This window comes from Piliocolobus tephrosceles, chromosome 17 (assembly GCF_002776525.5).
Source record: "Piliocolobus tephrosceles isolate RC106 chromosome 17, ASM277652v3, whole genome shotgun sequence".
Lineage (NCBI taxonomy): Eukaryota > Metazoa > Chordata > Mammalia > Primates > Cercopithecidae > Piliocolobus > Piliocolobus tephrosceles.
In genome coordinates, this window is record NC_045450.1 from 19,268,710 (window position 1) to 19,289,784 (window position 21,075).

General features: G+C 43.3%; 1 protein-coding gene across 3 annotated transcripts in view; it reads left to right on the plus strand.

Moving 5' to 3' along the window:
- ACSM5 (acyl-CoA synthetase medium chain family member 5) overlaps positions 1–17,394 on the plus strand; it is a 32,058-nt gene extending 14,664 nt beyond the window's left edge. Inside the window, exons 6-14 of one of the 3 annotated variants that reach the window (XM_023225032.1) lie at positions 467–620; positions 4,396–4,475; positions 6,312–6,435; positions 7,615–7,695; positions 7,808–7,909; positions 13,434–13,561; positions 13,650–13,749; positions 15,866–15,985; positions 16,402–17,394. In XM_023225032.1, coding sequence (XP_023080800.1) covers positions 467–620; positions 4,396–4,475; positions 6,312–6,435; positions 7,615–7,695; positions 7,808–7,909; positions 13,434–13,561; positions 13,650–13,749; positions 15,866–15,985; positions 16,402–16,485 — 973 coding nt within the window. In that variant the 3' untranslated portion in view covers positions 16,486–17,394. The remainder of the gene's footprint in view (positions 1–466; positions 621–4,395; positions 4,476–6,311; positions 6,436–7,614; positions 7,696–7,807; positions 7,910–13,433; positions 13,562–13,649; positions 13,750–15,865; positions 15,986–16,401) is intronic. The other 2 variants (XM_023225031.1, XM_023225033.1) reach the window with 2 other exon arrangements.
- Positions 17,395–21,075: the final 3,681 nt, after the last annotated feature.

Here is a 21,075-nt window from a genome sequence, read left to right on the forward strand (position 1 = left end):
AAAAAAAAAAAAAAAAAAAAAAAAAAAAAAAAAAAACATGCTCTCCAGTGGCTTCCTAGATATTTATACTTCCTAAACTCTAAGGCCCTAAAGCAAGACTAATTGTTCATTTCTATATCCCTAGTGCTAACCCAGACTAAGTGCCAAAATAATGTTGGCTAAATAAAGTGACCTTAGCACAGAATACTGAGGTTAACTTTTTCCCTTATATATCACATCCACTGGACTGTGAACTTTCTGGAAACTCTTTTTGCTTCTGTATTCTTAGTCTAGGGCATAGGTACATGGAAGATGCTCAATAAATGCTTGTTGAGACAATAGTTGACTTGATGGTTCTTGTTCAGATTTCACAAGTATAAGTGAGTACCCACTAAGCAGGGCTCCAAATGTGGTGATATAGATAATACAATCCTTCTTAAAGGTAGAGTCATTGCCAAGGGTGCTGACGTTCTCTAATTTTTGGCAGACGGTGGGTGGCCTTGACCGAATCGGACATCTTCTGGAACACGACTGACACTGGCTGGGTGAAGGCAGCCTGGACTCTCTTCTCTGCCTGGCCTAATGGAGCTTGCATTTTTGTGCATGAGCTGCCCCGAGTTGATGCCAAAGTTATCCTGAATGTAAGAGGAAAAACCAACAACACCCCATATGTGTTGGGTATAAATCAGATGAGTGGGACATAGATTTCAGGCTGCAGGAGAAAACACATGAATCAGTGACTTTAAGGCTTCTTTGGTGTGGCTCCCCGGCCTTCCATAATCTGGTTCCTGACCACCTGGTTCCCTTCCATCATTGCCTATGCTCTAGCTAGATTCCTAGATTAAGACCATTTCATTGCTATTTCTCCTGCATGGGGTGCCCTTGTCTCCACCACTTTCTTCCTTATGCCTCTGCCAAAACCCTAGGTATTTGTCAAACCCTTAGGCAAAATCAGTCTGTGCCTCAAATCCAAATGCTACTGTCTATGGTGTTTAACATGAGTAGTTAGCCCAACTAGAGAGTCCTGGTGACTCCTGCTCAGCCTCCCAGGGTCTTCTTATAGGGAGGGAGGAGATTGGTGCCCCTAGTCAAGACACAGGTCACCTTTCTCTAGCCCCCCCCAACATCCTAAGTGTCATTCCTTAAAATGTCAGAGGGCTCTTCTGCTCATATTATTTGTACTGAGATAAGCTGTATCACCTGGTAGCTAACTGCACAGGTCATGCCATCAGTCAAAGAGTCAGACCTGGACTCTGATCCCACACCTTTGATTGGCTAGCTGTGTGGCCTTGGGGAAGTTGCCTAACCTCCCCGAGCTGCAGTTTCAGCCTCACCTGTAAGAAAGGGATAACATATCTCTGTAGAGTTGCTGCGAGAATGAAATGATACAAGGCAAAGGGGCCAGCACATCGTAGGTTCTTTTTTGAAATAATTTTTAATTTTTGTGGGTACATAGTAGGTGTATATATTTACGGGGTACATTAGATGTTTTGATGTAGGCATGCCATGCGTGAAAATCACATCATAGGCAATGAGTTATCCATCCCCTGAAAGCATATATCTTGTGTTACAATCTAATTATACTCATTCAGTTATTTTAAAATGTACAATTAAGTTTTTATTGACTATAGTCACCCTGATGTGCTTTAAAATAATAGGTCTTATTCATTCATTCTATTATTTTGGTACCAACTAACCATCCCCACCTTTCTCTCAGCCCCCAGCTACCCTTCCCAGCCTCTGTTAATCATCCTTCTCATCTCTATTTCCATGAGGTCAATTGTTTTGACTTTTAAACCTCACAAATAAGTGAGAACATGTGAAGTTAGTCTTTCTGTGCCTGGCTTATTTCACTTAACATAATGATCTCCAGTTCCACCCATGTTATTGCAAATGATAGGACCTCATTCTTTTTTATGGATCCATTGTGTATACGTACATTTTCTTTATCCATTCATCTGTTGATGGACACTTAGGTTGTTTCAAAACATAGTAGATTCTTTTTTAAAAAACAATTATTTTCATAAGTTATGGGGGAACAGTAACTAAAAGGTGGTGTTTGGTTACATAAGTTATGAGGGAATAGTAACTAAAAGGTGGTGTTTGGTTACATTAGTAAATTCTTTAGTGGTGATTTGTAAGATTTTGGTGCACCCATCACCTAAGCAGTATACACTGCACCCAATTTGTAGTCTTTTATCCCTCACCCCCTTCCCACCCTTTCCCCCAAGTCTCTAAAGTCGATTATGTAATTTTTATGCCTTTGCATCTTCATAGCTTAACTCTCACTTATGAGGGAGAACATAAAAAGTTTGGTTTTCTATTCCTGAGTTACTTTACTTAGAATAATAGTCTCCAATCTCATCAAGGTCCCTGTGAATGCCATTAATTCATTCCTTTTTATGGCTGAGTTGTATTCCATTATATATATTTATATACCACACTTTCTTTGTCCACTTGATTTATGGGCATTTGGGTTGGTTCCACATTTTTGCAATTGCAAACTGTGCTGCTATAAACATGTATGTGCAAGTATCTTTTTCATATAATGACCTCTTTTCCTCTGGGTAGATATCTAGTAGTAGGATTGCTGGATCGAATGGTAGTTCTACTTTTAGTTCTTTAAGGAATCTCCACACTGTTTTCCATGGTGGTTGTACTAGTTTACATTCCTACCAGCAATGTAGAAGTGTTCCTTGTTCACTGAATCCATGCCAACATCTATTTTGATTTTTTGATTATGGCCATTCTTGCAGGAGTAAGCTGGTACCACATGGTGGACCAAATATAGTAGATTCTTAACCCATATTGATTATTATCATCATGATCAAACTCATCACCATCATTATCCATGTAGTGCTTGATCAGCCAGTGTATGGACTTTCTCCTCGCACTGCCCCCAGCTCTGACATAGTGTTTTCATTATCTATTGCTATATAATAAATTATACCCAAACATAGAACTTTAAAACACAAGCATTTATCTCACAGTTTCTGATGGTCAGGAAGCTGGAGGCAGCATAATGAGGGGATTTTGGAATAGAGTCTCTCATGAGGTTGCAATCAAGAGGTCAGCAAAGCACACTCGTGTTCACAGCAGCATTAACAATAACTAAAAGGTGAAAGCAACACAAGTGTCCATCCACAGATGAATGAACAAACAAAATGTGGTGTGTACATGCAAGGGAATATTACCCAGCCTTAAAAAGGAAGGACATCTTGTTATATGATATAATGTGAATCACCCTTGAGGACATTATGCTAAGTGAAACAAGACAGTCATACAAGGACAAATATTGTATGATTCCACTTACATGAGATACCAAGAGTGGTCAAATTCATAGAGACAGAAAGTACAACGGTGTTTACAAGGAGTTAGGGGAGAGAGTAATGGGAAATTATTGTGTAATGGGTACGGAGTTTAAGTTTGAGAGGATAAACATAGTCCTGGAGGTGGATGGTAGTGATGGTTTCGCAACATTGTGGAAATATTTAATCCCATTGGACTATACACTTAAAAACCATTCCAATGGGCAAATTCTATGTTGTGTGTATGTCACCACAATAATTTAAAAAAAGATATTAGCTAGGACTGCAATCATCTTAAGGATTGACTGAAGCTGGAAAATTGCGTAAAAACTCACAGTGGCTGGGTGCAGTGGCTCATGCCTGTAATCCCAGCACTTTGGGAGGCCAAGGTGTGTGGATCATGAGGTCAGGAGTTCACGACCAGCCTGGCCAAGATGGTGAAACCCCGTGTCCACTAAATATACAAAAATTAGCCAGGCATGGTGGAGGGTGCCTGTAATCCCAGCTACCCGTGAGTCTGAAGCAGAGAATTGCTTGAACCCAGGAGATGGAGGTTGCAGTGAGCTGAGATCTTGCCACTACACTCCAGCCTGGGTGACAGAGTGAGACTCCATCTCAAAAAACAAAACAAAACAAAAAAATTTCACTGGTGGTTTTTAGTAGACTTCAATTTCTCACTGGGTGTTTGCTAGAGTCTCCAGTTTCTCACTGTGTGCACCTGTCCATAGGATGGCTTGAGCATACTTAAAACATGATGGCTTGCTTCCCCCAGAACAAGGGATCCAAGAAAGGGAGAGAGAAAGAACATCCAAGACAGAAACCGTAGTCTTTGTACAACTGAATCTTGAAAGTGATATTCATCACCTTGACAGTATGCCATTGCTGTCACAGACCAACTTTGGTATGAGGTGAGAGGGGATTCCTCCGAAGGTGCAAATGCTAGGCAGTAGGGGTCACTGGGCACCATCTTGGATGCTGGATTCCACACATAGTTTTCAACTTCTCTGCTTTGGTAGTGAGAATATAAAGATGCAGTGCATTTGGCTCCATCTTCATGGTCCCACCCCAGTGATTCTAAGGACATCTTTCACCCTTTGCTTTTGTTTAGACTCTCTCCACATTCCCGATAACCACCCTCTGCTGTGTTCCAACCATCTTTCGGCTGCTTGTGCAGGAGGATCTGACCAGGTACAGCCCATCTGTTTGGTGCTTTGAGGGCCTAAGTATGTGACTATACAGCATGGGTACCCACACATACAACTATCCTCTCATTCCAACTCTCTTTCTATCTTTCTCTGTCTCTATATATTTTTCTGCCTCTCTCTTTGTCTCTCTCTCGCACACACATTTATACACATACACATTGACAAGTCAACATACCTGTAAACCTCACAGATGCCCCTCAAGAACAAGCTTCTGGCCCCCAAAAATTTGCATCCAGATGGAACTAAATAGATTTAGGGCAGTCTGAAATTTTAGCACCTGAGATAGGCTTCTCCCCATACCATACACCCATGAGCTATTCTCTCAGCGGTGTGTCTGCTACTTCTGTGAGGCGAGAGAAATGATTGGACAATTGTTAGCCACCTATGGAGTGGGGTTTGTGGCCAGGGCCCTCAGGTCTGGTGAAACTAACAAGCCCACACCACAGTAGATGCCCCAACTCTCAGCCTCAGACTCACCCCAGCCGACTGTTCTCTGACCACATGCCGCTGGGCACCCAAGAGAAAGGGACAAGGCACCGATGATGGCTCCATCCTGGATGAAGCCAAAGCAACATCTTCTGGCAGAACAGGGCTAGTTGCTGGGGTATATGGAGAAAGGCCCACCGTCCTTCAGTACCCACCAACCCTGACTTGTTCTCCCTCTTTTGTCCTCCCCCAAGTCATGAGGAGTCATCCTCTCATCTTTCCTAATCACATGAATCTACCCACCAAGTGCCCAGAGGAGGGAGTTCTTACATGTTTCTAAAAGTGAATTCTTCTCCAATGTAAAAAGTTCATCCCATTCGTTGATCTGATGTGTGCATCTCCAGATGATGATTTTGGCTGAAAGCAAGCTCCAAGTACCTTGTTAAGAACAACGTCGTTGAATGCCATTTGGTAGTACTAAGTACTTCATCAAGCCAGTTTGATCTCCCCTCTCCTCCAAGACTGAAAATGTACTTGCAATCACTGATTTTTTTTTTTTCTTTTAGTTTGGATGATTTGTTGAATAGAGAGGGCGTTTTGCAACATAATTAATCTGTAGGAATTTGTGGAATTCTTAGAGGACTAACTTTTATCTTTTCAATTTTCTTTTCTCTCCTTTCTTTTCCTTTTTCTTATTTATTTATTTATTTATTTATTTATTTATTTATTTATTTCAGAGACAGAGTCTTGCTCTGTTGCCTAGGTTGGAGTGCAGTGGCATGATGTTGGCTCACTGCAACCTCCGCCTCCTGGGTTCCAGCTTTCCTCCCATCTCAGCCTTCCAAGTAGTTGGGACTACAGGCATGTGCCACCATACCTGGCTAATTTTTTGTATTTTTTGGTAGAGACGGGGTTTTACCACATTGACCAGGCTGGTCTTCAACTCCCAAGCTCAAGCAATCTGCCCACGTTGGCCTCCCAAAGTGCTGGGACTACAGGTGTGAGCCATGGTGCCTGGCCTATCTTTTCAATTTCTAATGGATTTATCTATCCTTTTCAATCAGATTATTGTCCTAACCAATTTATGATCAATCAGTTTTTTTCCAACTAAATTATTTTGGCCAAGTTACCTGGAATTTACCATATTATGCCAAAACCTATTATATGAGCTTCTGATTTTATCCCAAACTCAGATAGGATGAATCTTTTAAAAATTATCTGTCCATGAGGAGAATGGTTGCATAGCCAGAGGATGGACTCACTTAGAGCAGATTAAAAAGCAGGGCCATATACCCTCTAGGGCCTGTGGGTGTTTGCATCTGGGCAGTGGCACCAGAAGGCGGGTAGTATGAAGATCCTGACATAGGTTACCTTGTTTTCCTGCCTGAGAAAGGTACCAGTTTCAGAGCCTGAGGCACTGTCTGACTGGAGGAGAGGCCCTCAACCCTGACGTGAGGGAGAAGTGGAAACGCCAGACCGGTGTGGAGCTGTACGAAGGCTATGGCCAGTCTGAAACGGTGAGTACTGGAGGGGCCAGGTCCCCTCCAGGGCTTCCTGCCTCTCCAGCTGTCACCTCCCTGAAGCTTCTCAGAGACCACCCCACCTCTCCTCCACCCAGGGGAGAAGCTGATAACAAAACTCCATCAGCTTTCCTTCCCTTTTGATTTCCATATATTCTCACTTATAAGCAGGAGCTAAGCTATGAGGATGCAAATACATACAAAGTGGTATAAAAGACTTTGGAGACTCAGAAGGAGGAAAGTGGGAGGAGGGGTGTGAGGGTAAAGGAACTACATATTGGGTATAATGTACACTACTCAGGTGACAGATGCACTAAAATCTCAGAATGCACCACTGTAAATTCATCCATGTTACGAAAAAACACTTGTACCCAAAAAGCTATTGAAATACACACACACACACACACACACACACACACACTTCTTAAAAATTAAAAAAAGGTACTTTAAAGTGCTTTTACAACTATACCATGACCAGCAAACCAGCCCTCACGGTTGAAGGCATTGTTTGTCTCTACCAAGACAGCCTACATGTGCCACTGTTCAGAGTCCCAGATTCTAAGCAGCGTCCTCTACAGTCATCTAGGAAGAGATCTGGGGATCAACTGAGTCTTTTGGCTCAGAGATGCATTAAGTTCTTTATGTTTGAGTGCCCCCTGGAGTGCCCCATAACTGTTTGTTGACTATGGAAAGAAAAGAAGAAAGGCAAGAAGGAAGGAAGAAAATAGGAAGGAAATGAAGAAGGAAGGGAGAGAGGAAATAAAGAAAAGAGAAAGGAAAGAAAGGAAGAAAGGAAGGGGAAAAAGATGAAAGGAAGGAAGGAAATAGTGAAGAAAGAAGAAGGGAGGACAGAGGAAAATGGAGAATGAGATAATGGGGAAAGGAATGAAATAAAAGAGTAAATAAAATGAAAGAGGGAAGAAAAAACAGGAAAGGAGAAAAGAAAGAAAGAGGAAAGGAAAGAAGGAAAGGGAGGAGTGAGGGAGGAAGTAAAAAGAAAAAAGGGAGGAAGAAAGGAGAGAAATGGAGAGAGGAGAAGGGAAAGAAAGAAGAAAGTGAGGGAGGAGAAAAAAGAGGATGAGAGAAAGAGTTATCAGGCAGGGCGAGAGAAAGGCATGGCCCAGGAAAGAAGCTAAGTGGAAAGGCTCTTCTTTATCCGTACTGCTTTCTCCCCAGGTTGTCATCTGTGCCAATCCAAAAGGCATGAAAATCAAGTCTGGATCCATGGGGAAGGCATTCCCACCCTACGATGTGCAGGTAGCAGCCTCCCTCAACTTCTGGCGAGGCCTGGCTGGCATGGGCCTCTGGGCTGCTGCAGTGGCCCAGGGTGTAGACACTCATACATGCACCTCTGTGATCTCCCTGCCAGATTGTGGATGATGAGGGCAATGTCCTGCCTCCTGGAGAAGAGGGGAATGTTGCCATCCGTATCAGACCCACCCGGCCCTTCTGTTTCTTCAATTGCTATTTGGTAAGAGATGGGAACAGCCATTCTCATGACGGTGACTCTGTGCTAAGCATTGTGCACCACACTTTGTAAGTATCTATTTGTTTAATCCTTACAATGACTGCATGAGGTAGGTTGCTACTATTATTAGTAAAGTTCTGTTATTGATAAGGAAGACGATTATTGATAAGGAAGCTGCTACAAAGGGGAAGTGACTTATCCAGCATCGTGCAACTAGCATAGGCAGGACATGGGATTTAAATGGGGGTGTGTCTGAAAGCGCAAACATACGACATGAAGGCAGCACCGTTGTTTTAATGAGGAGAAAATCGAGGGGCAGTAAAGGAAAGGAGCTTCTGAAGGTCAAACTGCAGCCGGGTGCGGTGGCTCACACTTGTAATCCCAGCACTTTGGGAGGCCAAGGCAGGTGGATCACCTGAGGTCAGGAGTTCAACACCAGCCTGGTCAACATAGTGAAACCCCGTCTCTACCAAAAATATAAAAATTAGCCAGGCGTGGTGGCACGTGCCTCTAATCCCAGCTGCTTGGGAACTTGAGGCAGGAGAATCGCTTGAACCGGGGAGGAGGAGGTTGCAGTGAACCGAGATCGCAGCACCACACTCCAGCCTGGGCGAGGGAGCAAGACTCCATCTCAAAAGATAATAATAATAGTAAATTAATAAATGCATAAAGGTCAAACTGTACTGTTTTGTCAGAGCTATCTTCAGGATTCTTTTTGTGGTTGACTAGCACGGCACAAACCTGAGATTTCAGTCTAAGTTTCTGGGATAATTTAGTAATTGCTTCTCTTTTGTATTCACCTTGGCTGGTGTTTATGTTGGGCTTTCTTTTCTTCACAGCTTTCTCTATAAAACCCTCAGACCTGACTGTGCACTAGAAACTCCTGGCAAGCGTCAGTTATTGCTGATGCTTGAGCCCCACCGCAGGCTAATTAAAATGAACATTTCTGGTGTGGATCAGTTTCCCAGGTGATTCGAATGTGCAGCCAAGCCTGAGAGCCACTGCTTAATAGAAATGCCATCTCATGTGTCTACTAAGCTGTCAATCAGCTACAGAATTAGAAGGAGCAGAAACAAACCAGTCCATTTGTCTTTGGAATGTTGCATTTTAATGGTTTTTCTGTGACTACAAGAGAAATAATCTTTTACTTTATTTTGTTTAAAATCACAGAAACTTACAAAAACCCACAACATAGTAATCATGCCAAGCTGAGATCATGTTAACGTTTTAATGTATTTTTCTGCTAATCAGTCTTGGAAACAATAGTAAATCTTTGGCCCCACTGGAAAATGTATTCATTCATTATTTATTGTCTACTTCGTGCCACTCGGTGTGGAGCAGAACTCTGGTACTTACTGCACTTGTACACATTCTTTCTGGTTGTGAGATCATTCCACTGAGTGTACTAAAGTAATTTGAAAAGTTATTTGCTAGACAAGAATCTTTAATTTTTTTGACTGATTCTTTCCATCACCTGTACCAACAGTTAGTTTTCTTTCCAGATCTTTTTTGTTTTGTTTTGTTTTGCAACACTGTCTTCTCACTCTGTTGCCCAGGCTGGAGTACAAAGATCTTGGCTCACTGCACTTCCGCCTCCTGGGCTCAAGCAACTCTCATGTTCCAGTCTCCCGAGTAACTGGGACTACAGGCGCACACCATTTCACCGGGGTAATTTTGGTATTTTTAGTAGAGGTGGGATTTCGCCACCTTGGTCAGACCGGTCTGGAATTTCCGGCCTCAAGTGATCGGCCTGCCTCGGCCTCCCAAAGTGCTGGGATTACAGGCATGAGCCACAGTGCCTGGCCCAGCTCATTCTTAATTAAGAGAAATATATTAAATCTCTTCTGTGACAATCATGAAATGTGAAAATTATTACAGACAATCTCAAACCAAAATTGTTCTGTGATTTTTGATAAGCTAAGCTCATTCTCCCCCCACAATAAACATAAACATTTCAAATTCATGTTGGTCATTCCCATTTAGTGGAATTACACATGTCAGTTACATGAATATGCCCATGTCAACTTTATAACTCATATAAGAAATGTGCTTATTTTCCTAGGGAAACAAATTGTCAAATGCATAAATATTTGTTATAGTGCTGGCTGTTTATAACAGATAAAAAAGGTGGAGGGACTATCTAAATTTCTAATACCAGAAATTAGTTATGTAAAGGATTATATTATAGCATTGTGAACAAAAGCCAAAAAAAAAAGAAAAAGAAAAAGAAAGTAAGAAAAAGAACAAAAAGGAGAAAAAGAAGAGAGAAAAAAATTTTAAAAAAGAACCCAAATTTCTAACACAGGAATTTGCTCAAATAGCTAATATCACCACCACATAGAAATATTATACAACTATTTAATACAGTTTTTTTGGAAGCAGGGTCACATTCTGTCACCAAGGCTGGAGTGCAGTGGCACAATCATGGCCACTGCAACTTCGACTTCTTGGGCTCAGGTGATCCTCGCACCTCAGCTTCCCGAGTAGCTGGAACTACAGGCCCACGCCACCACACCCGGCTAATTTTTTTTTTTTTTTTTTGTAAAGATGGGGTTTCACCATGTTGCCCAGGCTGGTCTTGAATTCCTGGGCCCAAGAGATCCACCTGCCTCCGCCTGCCAAAATGCTAGGATTACAGGCATGAGCCACCACACCCAGCCTATAGGAGTTCTTAATATATTCTTTATATTGGTCATTTGTTGTAAGAGTTGCTAATATCTTCCTCCCCAGTGGTAGCTTCTCTTTTCACTTTCTTTCACTTTCTTTAAGGTATTTTTATTGAACAGAAGCGTTTATTTCCATGTCATCAAATCATTAAGTTTTTAAATGTTATGGATAGTGCTTTTTGTGTCTTATAAAATCATTTTCAACTTTGGGGTAGGAAATACACATATTCACCTATAGTTTCTTCCAATAGTTTTATAGTTCTGCTTTTGACATTTAAGTTTATAATCCATCTGTGGTTGATGTATGCATGGTATGAGATAGGGGTCTATTTTATTTTTTTCTATATGAAAAACCAATTTGTTGAATAAATCCTCCTTTTCCCAGTTATCTGTCATGATAATTTTGTCAGATATAAAAGTGTAATACAGACCAGGTGTGGTGGCTCACACCTGTAATCCCAGGACTTTGGGAGGCCAAGGCGGGTGGATCACCTGAGGTCAGGAGTTAGAGACCAACCTGACCAATATGGAGAAACCCTGTCTCTACTAAAAATACAAAAATTAGCTGGGTGTGGTGGTGGGCACCTGTAGTCCCAGCTACTTGGGAGGCTAAGACAGGAGAATTGCTCGAATCTGGGAGGCAGAGGCTGCAGTGAGCTGAGATCACACCACTGCACTCCAGCCTGGGCAATAGAGTGGGACTCCATCTCAAATGAATAAATAAATTTTTGAAAGTTTGATATAGTCATAGTTAGGTTTTGGCACTTTCTTGTATTTCCTTGATCACTTACTCTGTCTCCGTACTGATACCATAAAGTCTTATCCACAAAAGCATTACCATAAGTCTTCATATGTGGGAGAATGACTCTATCCTTGTTTTTCAACTTATTTAGAAGTGTTTTACCTATTCTTAGCCCTTTGCTCATTCATTTACATTTTAGAATCAACTTGTCAAGTTCCTTGGAAAATATTTGCTAGCATTTTGACTAGAATTGTATTGTCTATAAAACAACTTAGGGATAATTGACATCTCTATTAATTAAGTCTATCTTGTTTTGTTTTGAGACAGAGTCTTGCTCTGTCACCCAGGCTGGAGTGCAATGGTATGATCTTGGCTTACTGCAGCCTCCGCCTCCTGGGTTCAAGTGATTCTCCTGCTTCAGCCTCCCAAGTAGCTGGGATTACAGCCACCCACCACCACACCTGGCTAATTTTTGTATTTTTAGTAGAGATGGGGTTTCTCTATGTTGGCCAGGCTGGTGTTGAACTCCTGACCTCAGGTGATCCGCCCACCTTGGCTTCCCAAAGTGCCGGGATTACAGGCATGAGCCACTGCACCAGGTCGATTAAGTCTTTCTTTCATTTATTTATATCTTCTTTAATGTTGTGTAGAGTTTTAAGTTTTCTCCATACACATCTTAGAGATTTTGTGCTAGATGTATTTTTAGGTATTGGTAGCTTATATTTTTTTCTTTTTTCTCAGAAGGTACTTGTTGAATTGAGATATAATTTACCTACAATGAAATTCACCCATGTTACGTGTGCAGGTTGATGACTTTTAACACACATACACCCCTCTGTAACTGCCACCACAGTCGAATATGGAACATTTTTCACCCCCAAATCCTCTCTTATTCCCCTTGACAACCAATCCTCTCCACTCCAGACCCAGCAATTGATAAATTGTTTGTTGTCACTATGTAATAATTTTGCATTTTAAAAAAAGAACTTCATATAAATGGAATCACAAACTATTCAAATTTGTCCGGTTTCTTTTACTCAGTATGATGTTTCTGCAAGTCATCTGTGTGTTTTCATGTATTTTTATTGCTGAGTAGTAGCTTTTTCTTTAAAACTTTGAGAATCAGAGTTTGACTGTTTTTCTCTTTCCTCTACTCTTGCCCCACACCAATGGGCTTTTTGGTGAGCCCTTCTCCCTCCCTTCCGTCCTTCCTTCCTTCCTTCCCTTCTTTCTTTCTTTCTCTCTTTCTTTTCCTTCCTTCCTTCCCTCCTTCCCTCCCTCCTTCCTTCCTTCCTTCCTCCCTCCCTCCTTCCAACCCTTCATTCCTTCCTTTTCTTCTCTCTTTCTTTTCTCCATTCTCTTCCCTTCTCTTCCCTTCCCTTCCCTTCCCTCCTCTCCCATCCCTCCCCTTCCCTCACCTCCCCTCCGCTTCCTTTCCCTTCCTTTTTTTCCTACTTGGAGTAGCCCAGGCTGGAGTGCAATGGCACAATCTTGCAACCTCGCCCTATAGCCCAGGCTGGAGTGCAGTGGCAGAATCTCAGCTCACTGCAACCTCTGCCTCCCGGGTTTAAGCAATTCTCCTGCCTCAGCCTCCCGAGTAGCTGGCATTACAGACATGCACCACCACACCCAGTTAATTTTTTTTATTTTTAGTAGAGATGGGGTTTCACTATGTTGGCCAGCTGGTCTTGAATTCCTGACCTCAAGTGATGCACCCACCTCAGCCTTCCACAGTGCTGGGATTACAGGCTTGAACCACCACACCCGGCCTAGCCCTTCACTTTCTACCCTCAGTGATTCCCGAGCGCAAAGAGTATTCATGTGTTCTTTTGTCCTAAAAAACACAGCCAGTGGCCCTGTGCGGCCCTTCTAAGGATGGTGGTAGGTGGCTGCCCTTAACCGTTCTCTGGCAGTTGATTCCAATCAAAAGAGGGAAATCCCACAACTAAACAGGGCCATAGCTCCCTGTCCATTGGGGAACTCTGGGCAGCCTGGACTTTAGGAACTGCTGAACTTTCTGTTGCGTGATCTCCAGCTTCCTACAGGGGGCTACCGGCGCAGTAACTGGCCTTAGCGGCTATTCCCAGAGGGTCCTTCACGGGCTTTCTTTGTCTTTCAGGATAATCCTGAGAAGACAGCTGCATCAGAACAAGGGGACTTTTACATCACAGGGGACCGAGCTCGCATGGACAAGGATGGCTACTTTTGGTTCATGGGAAGAAATGATGATGTGATCAATTCTTCAAGGTCAAGTTGTCTGCACTTTCCTCCTCCCTTTGAAGTTTCATGGGGGTTGAGGGAAGTCCACTTGGAAGAGTTTGTTTTTCCCTTCCAGCTACCGGATCGGGCCTGTTGAAGTGGAAAGCGCCCTGGCAGAGCATCCTGCTGTCCTGGAGTCGGCTGTGGTCAGCAGCCCAGACCCCATCAGGGGAGAGGTAACCAGTGCACCCAAGAACACGGCCTCCTGCTTCTGTACCTATTAGCACCCAGCAGAACAAGCAGGAAGGCTCAGATTGTCCTGTATTTCACCTCCATCCATGTGCCACAAAGTTGAAATGCCACCATCAGACACACGTTGCCTTCATATCTTTAGAGATACAATTACTCTCTAAAGGGACATAACGGGAAAACACCAACACTTTGCTTTTTAGCAGATAGAACTGGATCCCAAAGAGGCTGGCTATGGGGCAGGAGATCTTAGGGGGAGGTGCAGGCTCTGTTATCCATCCTGTCTAATAAAAAGTCATTTTCTATTTGCAGCTGAGGACATAGCGAGCACACGAGTCACAGTTGCTGATGGCTGTAACCTGAGAGGGATAGAATATGTATCCAAAATGACCTTGATATACCAGAAAGATGGGCCAAATTTAATAAGCTGGGCTTTCATAGGAGAAATCTTTTTTTTTTTTTTTTTTTTTTTTTGAGATGGAGTCTTGCTCTGTTGCCCAGGCTGAAGTTCAGTGGCACGATCTCAGCTCACTGCAAGCTCCGCCTCCCAAGTTCAAGCGACCTTCCTGCCTCAGCCCCCCTCCCAGTAGCTGGGATAACAGGCATATGTCACCATGCCTGGCTAATTTTTGTATTTTTAGTAGAGACAGGGTTTCGCCATGTTGGCCAGGCTGGAGTCTTAAACTCCTGACCTCAGGTGATCCACTCGCTCCGGCCTCCCAAATTGCTGGGATTACAGGCGTGAGTCACTGCGCCCAGTCAGGAGAAATCGTCCTATGGGTCCCAGAGGAAGACATAGTATGTGAAAGATCAGCTTACAGGCAGACTTAGCTACTTTTCACTGGCTTACATCCAACATAATCCTAAAGCACAAGTTACCTTTTGAAAGTTAGTGCAACATCAGCCTGCATTCTCAGAAGCATCAGGACCACAGGAGAGATTCTCAAAGTCTGGTTCTTGGACTGCTTGCAACTGTATCATCTGATATTCTTGTTTAAAATACAGATTTGCAGACCTAAAGTCAGACTTACAGAATCATAATGACTGGGAATGCAGCCCAGAGAATCTGCATTTTAGCCAGCCACTCCTGACCAAGTGATTCTCCACTAAAATCAGAGGCCGTTAATATAGAATAAGGGAGGTGTGGAGTCCCATTGATGTGCTGAAGAAATCACACCTGAAACGTATGACTAGTTCTGTATGCCATGAGTTAACTGGGATTGTGACAAATGGCTGTGTGCTCAAACTTAATCCATGTACAGTGCTTAGAACTGAGTCTGGTGTGCAGAAAGTGCCCAACAAATGTTTAGTAGTTAGAGTAGTAAGAGGAAGCTCTTCCTAAAAGCATATCTGTCTGAACATGAAATGATAGTGGCCTTCCTCCCTGTGGGAAGTAAGTAAGGACAGTGAGCTACCCCTTAATAGAATACCGTTAACAGATAGGAATGCTGGAATTAATAAGCATCCGAGTGACCTTCCATTGCTAACAGAAACTGTGTTCTGTTTGTTGTGCTTGAGTCTGGGACACTTCCTCCTCCCTGGCATATGACAGCCTGCAGGAAAGATGTGTGCAGAGAGACCCAAGTTGTAGAATGTCCTTTGGGATGTCTGGAACAGAAGTGGTGCAGTTCAGGGTCTGCTGATTGCAAATGTTCATCCATGCAGACTCCCAAATACCTAGTTCCCCTTGAAATTGACTGCATTTTCCTCAGTCCCACCTGTTCAAACCCATACCTACCTACCTTGTTAGGAAAATCTGGAAGTAAATGGCCTTAGGAGTTTATGAACCTCTTTTCTCCAAAATATTTGCTTCTTAAGAGAAGCAATGTTGGCTTCAAACGGTGTCATTCCAAGTATGGGGAGTAATTGGAGAAATAGGTAGGAGTTTGAAATCAACCCACAAAGGTCAATGCTCCTAGTAGTCACACCTGGAAAGGCCAGCAAAAGAAAAATTGATGTTGTTCGTGTCACTGGCTGTGCCCAAAAAACTAGTAGAACTTTCATGGTGCAAAGGTAAATGTAGGCACTTATTCAAGGGTCACTTAGGGAGAAAAGAGTTGTTATACAAGGTCTGATCTTTTCTGGGTATTTGTTTTGCTGCAGGTGGTAAAGGCATTTATAGTCCTTACTCCGGACTACTCCTCTCATGACCCAGAGGCACTAACGCGGCAACTTCAGGAGCATGTGAAAAGGGTGACTGCACCATACAAATACCCCAGGAAGGTAAACATCAGGGTTTCCAGGGTACAGTGATCTGGGAATCAGATGGGCACGCTCTGCCTGGGCCCCAACTCAGGGCCAGGCCCTGTGACAGGCTCTGGGGATATGGAGAAACTTGTAACCCTGGCTGCTGCTTCAGTTTTTTCTGTATTTCTTCACTTGGGTTCTCCCCAGAGCACATTTTGTTCTTGCTCTAAGAACAGCCTGATCCCTACCTAAATCAGATACAAGAGGTGGTGCTCAAATGCTGTCAAAAAGATCCTATGCTCCAGGCTCCAGCTGTTTTGCTCCTGGCAGTTTAGGGAGAAACCCTGAATCAAGGACAGGCAGGCAGTAATGGCTCTTTCAAAACAAAAGTCTTTTTGAGAAATGATTTCCAAGTGTTTTTTGTTTTGTTTTGTTTTGTGTTTGGTCACTAGGTGGCCTTTGTTTCAGAACTGCCAAAGACGGTTTCTGGAAAGATCCAAAGGAGTAAATTGCGAAGTCAGGAGTGGCGGAAATGAGGTGCAACCCCAGGAAGGCCCCGTAGACCTCCGAAGGCTCCACAAGAAACTAATGGATCACTGGTCAGCCCCCATGGGGAGCATCATCTCTTCAACCCTAAAGATGTCAAAGGCGTGCAGCTTCCGAACGGCATCCCCAGGATCACTGCGCAATGCTGGAAAGAGCAAAAGAATATCATTGGCCCCGACCACATAGATGCTACGCAGCCTAGCGAATGCTTGGTGGTTTGACTTCTCCCTCTGTCTCGGGGGAGGCTCAGCGTCTGCCCACTGGTCTCACTAAGAGCTTCACATTTCCCTCTGTAGGACAGGTTACCGGAGCCGTGGGGCACTTGTTAGTACTCATTCTCTGCCAGTGGGAATGTAAAGGCTTCATCCTTTGTATGCAACCATTTGGTAAAAGTATGCAGGACCATAAAATTGGCAATATCCGTTAGCTCAGAAATTCTACCTTCCTAAGTCACCACAAAAGAAAAAAAATCAAAATGCAGAAAATTCGTGGTACACTAAGATGATCACGCAGCATTGTTTAAAACTAAAAAAACAAAACAAAACAAAACTAACATCCAAACAACAAGGAAATGATTAACAAAATTGTAGTACATTAACTCAATAACATATAATGTCGCCATTAAAATATTTAAGAGCAGTTTAGTATGTCTTGGGAAAAGTGTAAGCTATATTAATTTTAAAAATCAGAATAAAAATATTTGCATACTGGAGAATCCCAGCTCTGAAAAATAAAGGGGAAACTAGTTAATTGTAATTTTCCTGGAGATTGAGGAGGGAGGGAGAGAAAATAATGGATGGTAGTTTTTCTTCTTCCTTTTTCCACTACATTTCTGTATTTTCCAAGTTTTTGTACTAAGCACATACAGCTATTTTAATGAAAAAGGTATGTTAAAGAAAGCACATGCTGCTTCAGGTCTAGTTCTTCCTCCACATACTCACACATCATTCCCAAAGGCTGCTGTATTATGTCTGTATTAGTCAGCATTCTGCAAAGGAAGAGAAGCAATAGGACATATACAGACATAGGAGAGGGGATTTATGGTGGGAATTGGCTCACTCGATTTTGGAGGCTGAGAAGTTCCACCATCTGCCATCTGCATGCTAGAGACCCCAGGAAAGCCCGTGATATAATTCCATCTGAGTCCAAAGGCCCGAGAACCAGGAGAGCCAATGGTATAACTCCCTGTCCGAGTGCAAAGGATTGAGAACCAGGAGCTTCACTGTCTGAGGACAAGAAAACGCAGATGTTCCAGCCCAAAATGAAGGAGCAAATTCGTCCTTTCTCCTTTTTCTCCTCTTCACGCCCTAATGGATTGGATGATGCCTGCCCATGTGGATGAGGGCAGATCTTCTTAGTCTATGACTCTATCTCTAGTATCACCTGGAAATACCTCCCAGAGACACCCAGAAGTAATGTTCATAGCTATCTGGGAACTCTTAACCCAGTCAAGTTGACACGTAACATTAACCATCACAAAGTCTTATCCAGGAGGGGCATAAGGACCTGAAGCCACGGCTCAGGCCTGCAAACAGGAAAGGGTGGTTCTGGGAGCAACCCTGGAGGAAAAGCAGCAGATGGAAACTGAAGCAATCCCAGTGCTGCTGACCCCACCCCTGGTACCGCCACATCCTCCAGGGAAAATTCAGTGAGCACCTACTCAGTACTGAGCTCTGAGACTGCAGTGATACACTAAAGCTAGCCTAGTCCCTACCTATGTGAGTTTTCGGGGTCTGCCACAACAAAGTACAACAGACTGGGCCATTTAAACAACAGAAATTAAAGTCCTCACCGTTCTGGTGGCTGGAAGTCTAGGATTAGAGGTTGGCAGGCTTGGTTTCATTCTGAGGATGTTTCCTTGGTTTGTAGATCGCCGACTTCTGCCTTTGTCTTCACGTGGTCTTTCTTCTGCCTATGTGTGTCTGGGGCCCAATCTCCTCTGCTTCTAAGGACACCTGTTATGTCAGATTGGATTAGGGCCCACCCTCATGACCTGACTTTAACTTCATCACCTCTTTAAAAACCTTGTCTCCAAAGACAGTCACAGTCTGGGGTACTGGGAGAAACTGGGGTATCTGGGGTTAGGCCTTCAATGTAAGAATTTGTTTCAGCTCAAACCCTTGTGGAGTTGAGTCTAGTAAGAAGGCCATTATTATTTATCACAGGATAATGCAAATAAATGTACAATTGTAATGCCATGAAGAAAAGAATACATTTAAGATATAGACTGGGGGGACTGATCAAGACTCAGGGGACTGAGGGTATCAGGAAGGATTCTATAAGAAAGTCCCTGCTCACGCCTGTAATCCCAGCACTTTGGGAGGCTGAGGCAGGCGGATCACAAGGTCAGGAGATTGAGACCATCCTGGCTAACACAGTGAAACCCTGTCTCTACTAAAAATACAAAAAAATTAGCCAGGCGTGGTGGCGGGCACCTGTAGTCCCAGCTACTGGGGAGGCTGGGGCAGGAGAATGGCGTGAACCTGGGAGGCGGAGCTTGTAGTGAGCCCAGATTGCACCACTGCACTCCAGCCTGGGCAAGAGAGCGAGACTCCGTCTCAAAAAAAAAGTCCCTGAACTGGGTGCAGTGGCTCACGTCTAATCCCAGCACTTTGGGAGGCCGAGACAGGTGGATCACCTGAGGTCAGGAGTTCGAGACCTGCCTGGCCAACATGGTGAAACCTCGTCTCTACTAAAAATAAAAAAAATTAGCTGGGTGTGGTGGAGTGTGCCTGTAATTCCAGCTTCTCGGGAGGCTGAGGCAAGAGAATTGCTTGAACCCAGGAGGCAGAGTTTGCAGTGAGCTGAGATCACACCACTGCACTCCAGCCTAGGTAACAGAATGAGACTTCATAAATCAGCTCTGTCTAGGCAGTGGGCAAGGTGAACCCACTGGGAGGTTACAATTCCCTTCCATCAAACCCACCTGCTGGCTTTATCAGTAGCCTTTTGTCATATACAGGCTGGAGGTGAGTGAAGCTCCAAAGTCAAGTTGGGATTACTTCTGAGCATGTCATGTGACACCCTCTCATTAAACTGTGGTTATGTGTTACCCTGGTCTTCACTTGGAGCTTCAGCCAAGGTTCTGAGAAAACAGAGGAAGTCCCATTTAACATTCTCTTTCATGGGCATCATAGCTCATTGCTATTGCTTATTATTTTAGGTTTGTTTGGCCTGTCTTTCCTAGTAGATTGTGGACTCTTCTAAATCATTGGCTAGATCATAGTCTTGTCTGTCATCCCAGTGCCAATACCAGGACTTGCTGCCTAGTAGGTATCAGTAAATAGTCATTGAATGAATGAATGAATGAATGAATGAATGAATGAATGAAAAATAAGATACTAATTGAGGGAAATAGGGAGCTGAAGAGGCGTCAAGCAAGAATTACACCTGAAGACTGTTCACCTCTTTTTTTTTTTCTCCAAATGAAAGTGTCTGTTTCTTTTCTTGAATACTGAAAAATTCCTAATAGAAACCTAACAGTTCTATCTGGTACACAGGCAGGTGACTTTCCCTCTGTAGGCCTCTTTTTCCATATCTCTATATTGGGGGCTGGAGTGTTATACTAGACCTACGTTCCCAAGCCTTTCCATTGCTGTGCACTCCTTTCTATCATTCTGCCATCACGTTTAGAAAGATTTTCTCTCAAAGTTCATACTCCTTCCAATCCCACTATGTCCATCAGAATTTGGAGTGGTGTCAGCTTTTATTGGGTAGTGATGCTTGTATGTTAGCTATTAATTTTATTTTATTTTTCTTGTTTCAGTATTTATCTTGGTTTTGATAAATAATCCTTAGCTAGAAAGAGTCCAATCTCCTATTGTGCAATGTGGTAAATCACAGCAACATTTTTTTTTTTTTTTTTTTGAGAGACAGTCTCACTTTGAGAGGGAGTGCAGTGGTGTGGTCTTGGCTCACTGCAACCTCTGCCTCCTGGGTTCAAGCGATTCTCCTGCCTCAGCCTCCCGAGTAGCTGGGACTACTGGTGTGCACCACCACACCCAGTTAATTTTTGTATTTTTAGTAGAGATGGGGTTTCACCACGTTGGCCAGGCTGGTCTCAAACTCCTGACCTCAAGTGTTCCACCCACTTCGGCCTCCCAAAGTGCTGGGATTACAGGCGTGAGCCACAGTGTGCAGCCTCACAGCAACATCTTTAAGGTAAGGAGAGAATCAAGGAAGTCCAGGATATGCCAGGATGGGAGCACTGATCCTTTTATTTCAGGATTTCTGCCTGAGAATCCACAGCTCACCTTGTACACTTACAGTAATAAAGATGAACAAGAGGATTATGAGGGTGGTGGTGGTGATGATGATGACAGTAAACCACTACCACAGCTTGAGCTCTTTCTTAACTGTTGAACTTCACTGTGGAGTTACTAGCCATTATCTCACTTAAGCTCTGCAAAAAGCAATAAAGTAGGTATCTTTCATTCACCCCTTCATTTAGCAAAAAATGATTCTATTCCCACTCTGTACCCAGCACAGTTCTAGGCACTGAGGATACAGCAGTGAGTGAAAGAGACAAAAACCCCCACCTTCTGGAAATGGCAACCTAAAGAAAAGAGAGACAACAAAGA